The sequence below is a fragment of the Castor canadensis genome, chromosome 18, assembly GCF_047511655.1.
Source record: "Castor canadensis chromosome 18, mCasCan1.hap1v2, whole genome shotgun sequence".
NCBI lineage: Eukaryota > Metazoa > Chordata > Mammalia > Rodentia > Castoridae > Castor > Castor canadensis.
In genome coordinates, this window is record NC_133403.1 from 13854160 (window position 1) to 13866290 (window position 12131).

The 12131-nt window shown below is 43.4% G+C and overlaps 1 protein-coding gene across 1 annotated transcript in view; it reads left to right on the forward strand.

Annotated features, from left to right (window-relative positions):
- Pi4ka (phosphatidylinositol 4-kinase alpha) overlaps nt 1-12131 on the forward strand; it is a 121194-nt gene that overhangs the window by 43187 nt on the left and 65876 nt on the right. The window contains exons 17-19 of the mRNA XM_020160744.2: nt 194-297; nt 3523-3691; nt 7682-7732. Of these exons, the coding sequence (XP_020016333.2) occupies nt 194-297; nt 3523-3691; nt 7682-7732 (324 nt within the window). The remainder of the gene's footprint in view (nt 1-193; nt 298-3522; nt 3692-7681; nt 7733-12131) is intronic.

Consider the following 12131-nt stretch of genomic DNA (forward strand, 5'->3'; position numbering starts at 1 on the left):
TAACATCAAATAGGATTTAAATGAAAGCTACCTCCCTTTTAACTTTTAATTTGAGGTTTTCTTGAAGCTTTAGAAATGGATCCCGTTGATGATCTTTTATGGTCATCTCTGGCTGATGACAAGAGGGACCTTCATGTTCTAGGAGGGACTTCAGAAGTCAAGATTGGTGACAATGCTTCTTGCTTTTTTCCAGCAATACATTTATCAGGAAGTGTGGAATCTCTTCCAGCAGATCAGTGTGAAGGCCAGCTCGGTCGTGTATTCGGCCACCAAAGATTACAAGGACCATGGCTATAGGTAATTTTTCTGCACCTCATTATCATTTTGGATCCTGATGGTATTTTAACTCCTTTTGAAAATGTGAGTTTGGCAATTTGTTTTATTTATTTGGTGGTACTAGATTTTTAACTTAGGATGGTAATTTGTCTTTTAAATAAACCTTTCTTCTTACAAAAGCACTATATGCTACAAATCAGTGCACACACAGGTAGGAAGGGAAAACACACATTTGGCTGCCACCTGGAGCTGACCTGCTATGTGTCTCAGTGCATGTGGCCCCAGTCCCTCCCTCTTCCTTCTGAACATGTGCAAACTGTACACCCAGTTAGCCTGCTTCTTCATGGAACAACATGTCAGCTTTGCCATAAATGTTCTTCTGCATATCACCTTTAATAGCTGTGTAGTAACCTATTATATAACTGTGCAAAGATTTATCTAATGCCTTTAGCTTGGATGTGGTTTTTCTGACAGTACGTGCTACATTGCATAACCTAATAGCTATGTATCTATGAGTATCTTTTTTATTTATTTATTTGTGTGGTACAGGGGTTTGAACTCAGGGCCTCAGACTTGCTAGGCAGGCACTCTACCACATGAGCCACTCTGCCAGCCCTCTGTGAGTGTCTTTGATGCTTTCCTTAAGTTTGATTCAGAAAAGTAGGGTTTGAAGGGTTCAAATTTTATATCATTTTATATCCTTTATATTTTATATCATTTTATGTCATTTATATTTTATATCCTTTATATTTTATATCCTTTATATTTGTACAAAGTCTGGCCAGTTCTCCCTGGCAGACTGAAAGCTACTTTCTTGTCTGTTCCTTACCTTTATCTGGGAATGCCTTGAGGAAGGCATATGTCTGGAGGATCTCACAAGGTTTTGTTCAGATCAGTGAAAGAGGGAGAGACGGGAATGGAAGTCAGACAGGAGGTTAATAGAGAGAAGAGAGTCCCTTTGTTGGCGTTCTTGGTCACTGTGTTCTTCCCTTTCTGACTATTAAAACCATGCCATTCTCTCAGATTCTCTCCAAGTCAGTTTTGTGGTCAGGAGTGCTGCTGCATGGTCTTAGAAGGTGCTCAATCTCTCTGTGCCTCAGTTTCCTCACCTGCCAAAGAGCATCTGTCTCCACCCACAGGTTGAAAATAATTGGGAGAAGAAAACTGTGTCTATACTGAACATGTGCAGACTTTTTCCTTGTCATCATTCATACAATACAGCTAAAGAAGTACTTTCAGGGCGGGGCACGGTGGTATACTTCTGTAATTCTAGCACTCAGAAGGCTAAGGCTGGGAGATTTCAAGTTCAAGACTAGTCTGGGCTTCATGGTGAGTTCAAGGCCAGCCTGGGCTACATAGGGAGTATCTCAAGAAAAAAAAAAAAAAAGAAAGCTGGGCATAGTTGTGCACGTCTATAACCTCAGCACCTGAGAGGCTAAGGCAGGAGGTTCATGAGTTTGAGACCAGTCTGGGCTACATAATGAGAAAAAAAAGTATTTTCATAACATTTACATTATATCAGATATTACAGGAAACCTAGGTATACTTAAATTATGTAGAAGTAGATACATAGCTTATATGCAAATACAATGTCAGTTTATTTATTTACATTTTGTGGTGTTGTTTTTGAAACAGGATCTTGCTATGTAGCCTGGCCTTGAACTCTCCATCCTCCTGTCTCATCCCTCTGAGTGCTAGAATTACTAGTATGTACCATCATACTTGGCTACCACACTATTTTTTATAAGGACTTGAGCATACACAGATTTTGACATCTATGGGGGGGTCCTGGAACAAGTGCCCCATGGGTAGTGACGGACGATTGTACTTCATTATTTTCTCACTGCTACTGCTGTGAGCCCAGGCTTCTTGAACAACCTGAGGACTAGGTTGGGTACTTGGCCAGGCTTACCTCTCCTTCCTTCTTTACGTCGTGGTCTCTGCAATAGAACTGACACTCAGACAAAATAGTTCTTTCCCTATGTTGCCTCCTTGCTCTGAAACTCTGTTGGGCCTCTCTTCTGGTACCTCCTACTTCTTGTCCTTGCCCCTGCTGGCTTCCTTCTGACCTTCACATTCATCTTGCTTCTCTTTACCCATACTGTATGCAGTACCTCTTAGTCTTCATCCTATCAGTTCTTCAGCTTCTGGCTCAGATTGCCTCTTCTTCCTTAAAGCCTCTTCTCTTATTGCCATCAAAATGATTTGTCAGGCCATGAGTAGTGGCATATGCCTATAGTCCCAGTTACTCAGGAGGGGGAGGTATGAGGATCTCAGTCTGAGGCCTGCTTGGGCAAAAGCACAAGACTGCTATCTGAAAAATAAACTAAAAACAAAAGACTGGGGGTGTGACTAAAGTGGTGACCCTGAATTCAATCCCCAGCACCACCAAAAAAGAAAGAAAATAAAAAAAGATTTATCCTCTTCTCACCTAATTGGGCAGGGAGTGCTTTTGTCATAGCTGTTGTATGATTTCTGGGGACCAGACGGTATGCTCAGTGTTTCACATGGTGTTTAACTCCTCCCACCTATGAAGAGGGGATTATTAGTCCTTGTTTTACTTAGGAAGAAACTGAGGCTCAGAGACTTAAGCATCTCACTTAGGGTCATGCAATATGGAAGAGGCAGAATGTGACTGACTCCAGGGCTGCAGAAACCTGGTAAAGCATCTAACTGAGTGGACAACCTCAGCTTCATATGTGGGATTTTCAAGGGACCAGACATAATCCTAAAACAATCGGTCCCAGGACCCTTGAGCATTTTCTGAGTGTTCGATGTCCACTAATAGTAACATCAGCTTCGGGGTGGGCAGAAGCTGATCATTAGGTGAAAGTTTTATAGGTGGTAAGTTGTATGAATTAAGGCCATCTATAATTCAAGAAAAACAGGGTCCAAGCAGAAAGAACCTGAAAGTGAGTGCTTTCATGTTCCGCTATGAACTAGGCCCTTGACGTTCACAGGGAAGTGTCCCGGGCCCCCGTAGGCCCCTGGTGTTCAGAGTCCTAGAGCCTAATCCCTTGAAACTCCTCACTGCGCCTCAGAAGAGAGGGCTACAATAATTTCTGCAGCAGTTCACTTTCTTTTAGGGATCATTTGTCACAAAGACAGCATGTCTCTCACCTCCTGAGCGTTCTTTGGTTCACAGATGCTTGCTTCACCTGGAGTCATGCTTCTCCCCTGCATAGTAATCCCTCAGACACAGTTGAGAGCCTGGTGGTCATTATTATTTTGCTACTTCTTCCTCAGGCATTGCTCCCTGGCAGTGATTAATGCCCTGGCCAACATCGCAGCCAACATCCAGGAGGAGCACCTTGTGGACGAGCTGCTTATGAATCTGCTGGAGTTGTTTGTGCAGCTGGGGCTAGAAGGGAAGCGAGCCAGCGAGAGGGCAAGTGAGAAGGGGCCGGCATTAAAGGTAGGAAGGAGGCAACTGCGACTGCTTCCCCCACCATCAGCACTTCTGCCCTGCTGGCTAGGGCTGCTTTGAGGCACTGTCTTGGTGGAAATGTGGTACTTTTTTCATAAAGTGATTTATTTTTAAATGTATTCTTTTTGTGGCTCTGAGGATCAAATCCAGGACCTCACATATGCTAAGTATACATTCCACCAGTAAGCTACAACCCCAGATCCCTGTTAAGGTGATTTTAAGTATACCTGGAGTGAGAAAAAAAAAGTGGTGGGTTCTGTCTTAGGGGTGCTGGCAAGTGTAAGGGGAGAGGATGGCTTCCTCATCAGATTGTATCTGGGTCATGGTAGCCACCTCCCCCACCCCAGGTGACAATATGACAGCAGTCTAGCGTGGACTCCTTCCTTGACCCCCTCTCCCTTTTCTCGTCATGAAGTGGGGCATATGGGGGGATGTCATGTGGACTTTAAGGGCTTATTATTGGAACATAATAATAAGAGAAGGGCCAAATTTGAACTAATCTCAGGCTGTCCAAGAAAGGCAGATCCAGGGGGACAGACAAGATGTCACCTCTTCAGTGCCCAAATAGATTATTTGGGGGTGATTGAGACAGAAAGAGCCTCTTACCCTAATATCTCCCAGTTAACACCACCTGGGTACCAGACCCTCTACCAAATTTCTACTTTCATTCTCCTTTGTTTTTTCTTCTTCTTTCCCTTCCCCACTATGTTCACCCACTATATGCTGCATGCTATCCTAGGTCGAGGGTCATCCCACTGTTTCTATAAAGGATCAGATTGTAAGTATTTTAAATTTTTCAGGCCTAAAATCATCTTTATTACAACAATTCAATTCTGCCATGGTAGCTAAGAGTAGCTGTAGCAAACGTGCTAAGAAAACAGGTGATAGAGCTGGGATTTGACCCATGGGCTACAGTTTCCTGGCTCTTATTCTAGGTGAGGGGATTATGAAAGTAAACAAGACAGGTCACTATGTCTGTGAGGTTTTGTGGGAGACTAGAACAGGGCAGTGTGGCAAGGGGCACTTTAGACTGAGCTGGTCAGGAATGACTGTCTGAAGAAATAATGTCAAGTTGACAACTGCAAGAAGGCGTTTTCTGTGTAAAAGTATTGGCCAAGAGAAGGTAGCTGGTACAAAAAGGGATCCTAAGACCCTTGTCCCTAGTTCAGCCTTGCTCTCCCAGGCCCTCTGACAGTGGTCTGGTGATTAGCTTATCCAGTGTCCTAGGATGATGAAAAGCTGAAGCTTTGTCCGGTGCACAGGAAAGAACCTGTTCCTTGCATCCAGCTGGGCCTTAGGTATCAGGGTGAAGGGGGGTGTTGGCGATGCAAAGAGGTACTCAGCACTTGAGAAGACAGAAGTTGTAACATGTCAGGAGCTGCCTTTCCCCTGGAAATTGGGTCTCAGTGTCCTAAGAGCACCCACTGGGACCTTTGGCTGCTCCTGTCTGCCTCTGATATACCTTTTTCTTTTGGTGGTGCTGTGGGTTGAACTCCAGGCCTTGCGCTTGCTAGGCAAGGGCTCTTCCACTTGAGCCATGACCCTATCCCTTTTTACATTGGTTATGTATTTTTAGGATAGTGTCTCCCATTTTTGCTTGGACCATGATCCTCCTATTTTTACTTTCCACTTAGCTGAGATGATAGGTGCGTGCCATCACACTCAGCTATTGAGAAGGGGGCCTAACTAATTTTTTGCCCAAGCCAGCCTCAAATAATCCTCCTGATCTCTGCCTCCCAAGTAGCTGGAATTACAGGCTTGAAATACTATGCCTGGCTCAATACATCTTTCTTTACAGTCCCAAGACTTTTGGACTTAATGCCTGTTCATAGATTAAGGGGTTGTGCCATGGGAGACAATGTAGGGATTCCCTTTGCTGTCCACTGGGTTCAAAGCCATGTGTTCTGTTCTTTGCAGAGTAGTTGCTTCTTACCAACCAAGTTGTGAGTAAACAAGTTTTTATTGAGCAGCTGCTGTGCTTTTTCCACTGAGCTAGGACCTCCCAAAGCAAGCAGTGGGGGTAGGCGGATATCAGCTCATAACTACCCTGTCGAGGACAAGGATTGTAAATTATAAATTAAGACATGTAGATTGTTTCCCTTCATTGTGCAGCCCTGAGGCTTTCAGCTTCCCAAAGTGGCACGAGTAGGGCCACTGCTCATAGGCTGCAGCCCAGAGAAACAGGTTTAGAATTCTTTCCCTGCCACTGAGTGGCTGTGTGGCCTTGGCAAGCTACTTAATCCTGTGAATCTTCTCATCAGAAGTTAATGCAAGCAAAGCACTCAGAACTGTCCCTGACCATTGTGAGCACTCAACACCTTTAGCTGCTTGTCACTATTATAAATACACAGCAAAAGTTAAGTGTGCTTAAGTGCATGCTTCCAGAACTTTGACCAGTCAGTATCTATTGTGGTTTATCTAGCTAGAGAACTTACATTTTATTTAGTTATTAAGTAACCCCCAAATTTCTCCTAACATGGAATGAACACATGTTTATTGTAGAAAAGATGCAGAAACTTATAAATAATAAAGAGCACCCATAACTCTTTTTTTTTTTTTTGTGATACTGGAGTTTTTGAACTCAGGCCTTGTGCTTGCTGGGCAAGCATTCTACCACTTGAACCACATCCCCTAGTCCTATAGCATACTCTTAAATCCTGATTTTTTTTTTTTTTAAACAGTGCTGGCGCTTGAACTTAGGGCCTCATGCTTGCTAGGCAGGTGCTCTGCCACTTTGAGGCACTCCACCAGCCCTTTTTTGTGTTGGTTATTTTTGAGATAGAGTCTCGAGAACTGTTTGCCCTGGCTGGCCTCAGAACCATAATCCTCCTGATCTCTGCCTCCTGAGAAGTTAGGATTATAGGCGGCATGAGCCATTGGCACCTGGCTAACTTTTTTTGTTTTCATTTAATATTTGCTGGGGGCACTTTTCCAAGGTTATTAGATATTTTCCAGAAAGTTGGCTTCTTAATAACTGTGTCATATTCATGCAGAAGCATCACTATGTATGTAATCATTTACATAATCAATGATTTATGCTTGACATTTATGTTGTTTCCATTTTATGCTACTAAAATTATGCTCAGGCCGAAGCTGTAGCTCAGTGATAGAGTGCTTGCCTAGCATATGGGCAGAGTTTAATCCTCAACACCACCTAGAAAGATAGATAGATAGATAGATAGATAGATAGATAGATAGATAGATAGGTAGCCTGGATGGTGGGCTAGGGCTATAGTTCAGTGCTTAGCATATTCAAGGCACCGGCTTCAATTCCTCAGAACCGGCCAAAAATTTATGCTTGATGAGCATCTTTATCTCTCTCTTTTTTTTTTTTTTGGTGGTACTTGGATTTGAACTCAGGGCCTTCGATTGCCAGGTGGGTGTGCTGCTACCTGAGCCCTACCTCTTGCCCTTTGTGCTGTGGATATTTTTCAAATAGGTTCTCACATTTATGCCCTTGCTGGTCTGGACTGAAATCCTCCTATTTATACTTTCCTCATAGCTGGGACGTCAGACATGTGCCACTATCCCCAGCTTTTATTGGTTGAGATGGGTCTCTCAAACTTTTTGTCTGGGCTGACCTCAAAATACCATCTTCCTAATCTCCTCCTTCCAAGTAGGTAGGATTACAGCTGTCAACCACTGTACCCAGATCACTGTTTCTTTTAAGTTAGGGAATTTCAGGCTCACACCTGTAATCCTAGCAACTTGGGAGGCTGAGATCGGGAGGATTGAGATTTGAGGCTAGTGCAGGAAAATAGTTCATGGAACTCCATCTCTAAAATAACCAGCGCAAAATGGATTAGAGGTGTGCCTCAAGAGATAAAGTGCCTGCTTTGCAAGCACGAAGCCCTGAGTTCAACCCCAGACCCACCGAATAAATAAATAAGTTAGGGAATTTCAGGTATATATAACTCTGTCATGTCTTCTTTCTTTTTTTAATAAACATGTTTGTCAATAACATTAATTCTGTTCTAGGCTTCTAGCAGCGCGGGGAATTTGGGCGTGCTCATTCCTGTAATAGCTGTGGTGAGTATTCATTAATTGAATGGTTTAAAATTGCAGATGCTTAATCATGTTTTGAGTGATGCACAGCAAATTCCTTACAAAAGGGCAGTTTTGAGACTCCAGTGATTCTGTAGATATAGCTGTTCAGCTCTCTGTGACAGTATCATAGATCGGATTCTCTTTTTTGTGTCCTGCTCAGACCCTCTCAGCTGACCAACCGAGAACTTGCTCCAGGTACCCTCTTGTATAGCTCCCAGGTCCTACATCTCACTCCCTCATTCTGTGTCTCACCCTGTATTGGTGCCTCTGATTAATTCTGGGCCTACCCCTGCTTCCTTCCATTCTTGGCCCTTTCCTGTGAGATGAAACCTGAAGGCATCTTGTTGGCACCCAGGCCATTGGAACTGTACCCGTTGGTAGTTTCTGGAAGCCATGTGGGTACAATGGGCACAGGCCCTGTGCCATTGTGGGTATAATGGAACCACCATGGTAGAGAGCCAATTTCCATTTTGTGCCATTTCAACCTGTATCCACTGCTTCCCAAAAGTTCTTTGTGGAAATTGTTTTTCCCATTCAGCTGCAGTCATGGGCCTAGGGCCCCATGTTCTCATATTTGTGCCCATCTCTTAATCTCTACTTTCTTCTTAGCCCATCTTCTAGTCTGTCTTTGCCTCAGCATTCCAGTTTCTTCCCACCTCACCACCCTTAGTGTTCAAGTCTTGATAACTAACTTTGTGCACACCAGAGGGGCCCACCTGGCAGCAGAGCTGCATAGGTAACCTGGAGATGAAGAGGTTGAGCAGACAGGCAGGTGGAGAGTGGGGGCACAGAGACATATCTCTCCCCATCTTTTGTTTTTTTCTTCCCTGAGAGACAGGGTCTCACTCTAGGTTGGCCTGGAATTTGCAATCCTCCTGCCTCTCCTCCATAGTGCTGGGATTATAGGCCTGTGCCAGCATGCCTGGCTGCTCTCTCCCCATCCTAGTGAAGCAGTTTGTATGCTTACACCAGCCTGCATGTTCATCATCATTCTAACCCTTGGGACTTCTGACCTGGCTTACTATTATTAATCTTTAGTAGTAAACGTCAAGTGGAATATTCTACTTCCAGGTCACTCTCCTTCCTGTATGTTGTCCTTTTCCCTCCAGTGCCTGCTGTCACTGTATGGCTGATTTAGTATGTGACTGATTGAAAATAGCAAATGGGGTCTGTATCAGGATGCTTATCGATCTGAGGGTGCTGGAGGAGCAAGGTGCTGGGCCTGCACTGCAGTGAATCATAGCTGCCCATGGCTGTGCACTTTCTCCTGGGAACCTTATCACCTTTGAGCCTGCCATCAGCTATACCTACTGCCCTTTGAGAATTTCAGAATTTCTGGGACTCTCTCTACTGTATGTTGATGTATGGAGTTCTTCATCAACACCCTCATTGGTTAATTTTTTTGCCCACACCCTATTCAGTTTTTTAAAACACAGGTTTTTGTACTTTATAATTAATGTCGACCAGTGTACAGTTGTCTTTTAAAAGTGACATTGTATGCTGGAGGTGTGGCTCAAGCAATAGAGTGCCTCCCTAGCAAGTGTGAGGCCTTGAGTTCAAACCCCAGTGCCACCAAAAAAAAAAAAGTAGTGTGATTAAAAAGTGAGGCGCATGAAGCCTGAGCACTCTCTTGACCTGTTGAAGGGAAGACAGGAAGAGGGACAGGCAACCTCTATGAAGGAACAGATTTTAGACAAATAGGGAAGATGCTTGGGGTGGCACTCAATCAGTGAGTACCGGGATCTTTTTTTTTTTTTTCAATACTGGGGTTTGAACTCAAGGCCTACACCTTGAGCCACTCCACCAGCCCTTTTCTTTATGATGGTTTTTTTTTTTAATTCATTTATTCATATGTGCATACATTGTTTGGGCCATTTCTGCCCCCCCCGCCCCTAACTCACTTCCAGGCAGAACCTCTTCTGCTCTTATCTCCAATTTTGTTGAAGAGGAGACATAAGCAACAATAAGAAAGACAAAGCGTTTTTGCTAGTTGAGATAAGGATAGCTACACAGAGAGATTTCTAGCATTGCTTCCATGCACAAGTGTATTACAACCCGAATTGATTCATCTCTACCTCACCTCTTTAGAATTTCCCGGTCACCTTCCCATATTGACCTCTGTCACTTTAAGGTTACTGTATTAGTTCCTCTGCAGTGAGGACAGCAAACACTTTCAAGTTTTGGGTTTCCTACCTATCCCCCTACCTCCCATATGTGCTCTCCCCTTGTCATGTGACCCAAGTCCAACAACATTGCTGCATTTGCCCTAGATCTAAAGTCCGCATATGAGAGAGAACATGTGATTTTTGGTCTTCTGCATGATGGGTTTTCTCAAGATAGGGTCTCGTGAACTATTTGCCTGGGCTGGCATCAAATCTTGATCCTCCTTCATAGTTAGGATGACAGGCATGAGCCACCAGCACCTGGCCTACTGGGATCTTTGAACGTCAGAATTCTGTAACCTATATTCCTGTGAGCATTCAAGAGTGTTTAGCAGTGGTATTTCTTTTTTTTTTTTTTTGGTGTTACTGCCATTTAGGCTCAGGGCCTCACCCTTGCTAGGCAGGCACTGTACCACTTGAACCACTCCATCTGCCCTTGATGGTCATTTAGAGTTTAATAAATTCATACAAGAAATCTGCCAGGATACTTTGCACTTTGGGGGAGCAATGATGAGTGAAGTTGGTTGGCAGTACATGGGCTTTAGGGTCACAAGGGCAGGTTTGAACTTCTGGTCATGCTTTTGGGACTTTCTGTGAGTGTCTGAGCCTCTCTACACAGGGTCAGTATAGGCATGACCATTATCAGTGACAACTCAGAGCATACTCCCTCAAAGACCTGGAACCTTTTACATGAATAGAATAAGTATTGTATTTTCTTAACAAAAGTTAATGGTTATATTACAGGGGAGGAAGCAAATATTTGGTTTTATTGCTTAACAGAGTACAGGGATCATGGATTCTTGCATTTGCTTTGAGGTTACCCCTTGGACCTTCTGGGAGAAACTGATTTCCAAAGGTAGTAATGAGGTGGGTTTTTTTGTTTGTTTGTTTTGTTTTTGTTTTTGCTTTTGTGTTTGGTACTTCTTTTCTTTTTTAAGAGAAAAATAATCTCTATTTTGAACCTTTAATGATGCAGTGTCTTGATTAGTTTGTTGAGTGAAAGGACTTAGGACAGGAAGCCTGAGTTTTGGTCCTAAAGCAGCTGTTTACAGACTCCTTCCTGCTTAGATTTGGTGATCTTTGTCTTACAATTTGTGAACATATTTCTCCAGAATTATCATTGGTTAAGTTGCATTGTTATATAGCCCATTGTTAACAATTTGAAAGTTATCTAAAGCTTAGAGATGTCATCACTGCATTGTCATAAGGATGTGCTGCTTGCTCGGAAAATGATTCTGTACTCCACAGAGAGCAGGTTTATATCTGTGTCACTGATAGCTTTTTGTGGCCTTGGTTAGGTTACTTATTCTCTCAGTGCCTGTAGATGAGGTCTGCGGATTAACATTTTCTAGGTCACGGACCCTTTTGTAAACTTTGCACTTCTTTTCCATAGAAATGCAGCTATGCTCAAGGTTTTTGCATGCAACCTCAGGAAGTTAAATGGGTCAAACTCATCCAGGGCTCCTAAGTTAGGAGTTGGAAGAGAAACTTTCTAAGATAGGAAATCCTTACTCAGCTCTTGCTAACCTCTAAGAACTAGTCTAGACCCTTTCCAGACATTAATTCCCTTAACCTTCACAACTCTGCTCTTCTCTCTATTTTATAGATGAGGACACTGGGGCACAGAACTTGCTCAAAGTCTCACAGTTACTATATGTTAGAGTGAGGATTTGAACCCAGGCAGCCTGATGCAGAACCTGGGCTCTGAATTAATACTCTACTGCCTTAAGAAATGGTGGCCTATCTTGGGGATATACCCAAAAGACTGTGACACAGGTTACTCCAGAGGCACCTGCACACCCATGTTTATTGCGGCACTATTCACAATAGCCAAGTTATGGAAACAGCCAAGATGCCCCACCACTGATGAATGGATTAAGAAAATGTGGTATCTATACACAATGGAATTTTATGCAGCCATGAAGAAGAACGAAATGTTATCATTTGCTGGTAAATGGATGGAATTGGAGAACATCATTCTGAGTGAGGTTAGCCTGGCCCAAAAGACCAAAAATCATATGTTCTCCCTCATATGTGGACATTAGATCAAGGGCAAACACAACAATGGGATTGGACTTTGAGCACATGATAAAAGTGAGAGCACACAAGGGAGGGGCGAGGATAGGTAAGACACCTAAAAAATTAGCATTTGTTGCCCTTAACGCAGAGAAACTAAAGCAGATACCTTAAAAGCAACTGAGGCCAATAGGAAAAGGGGA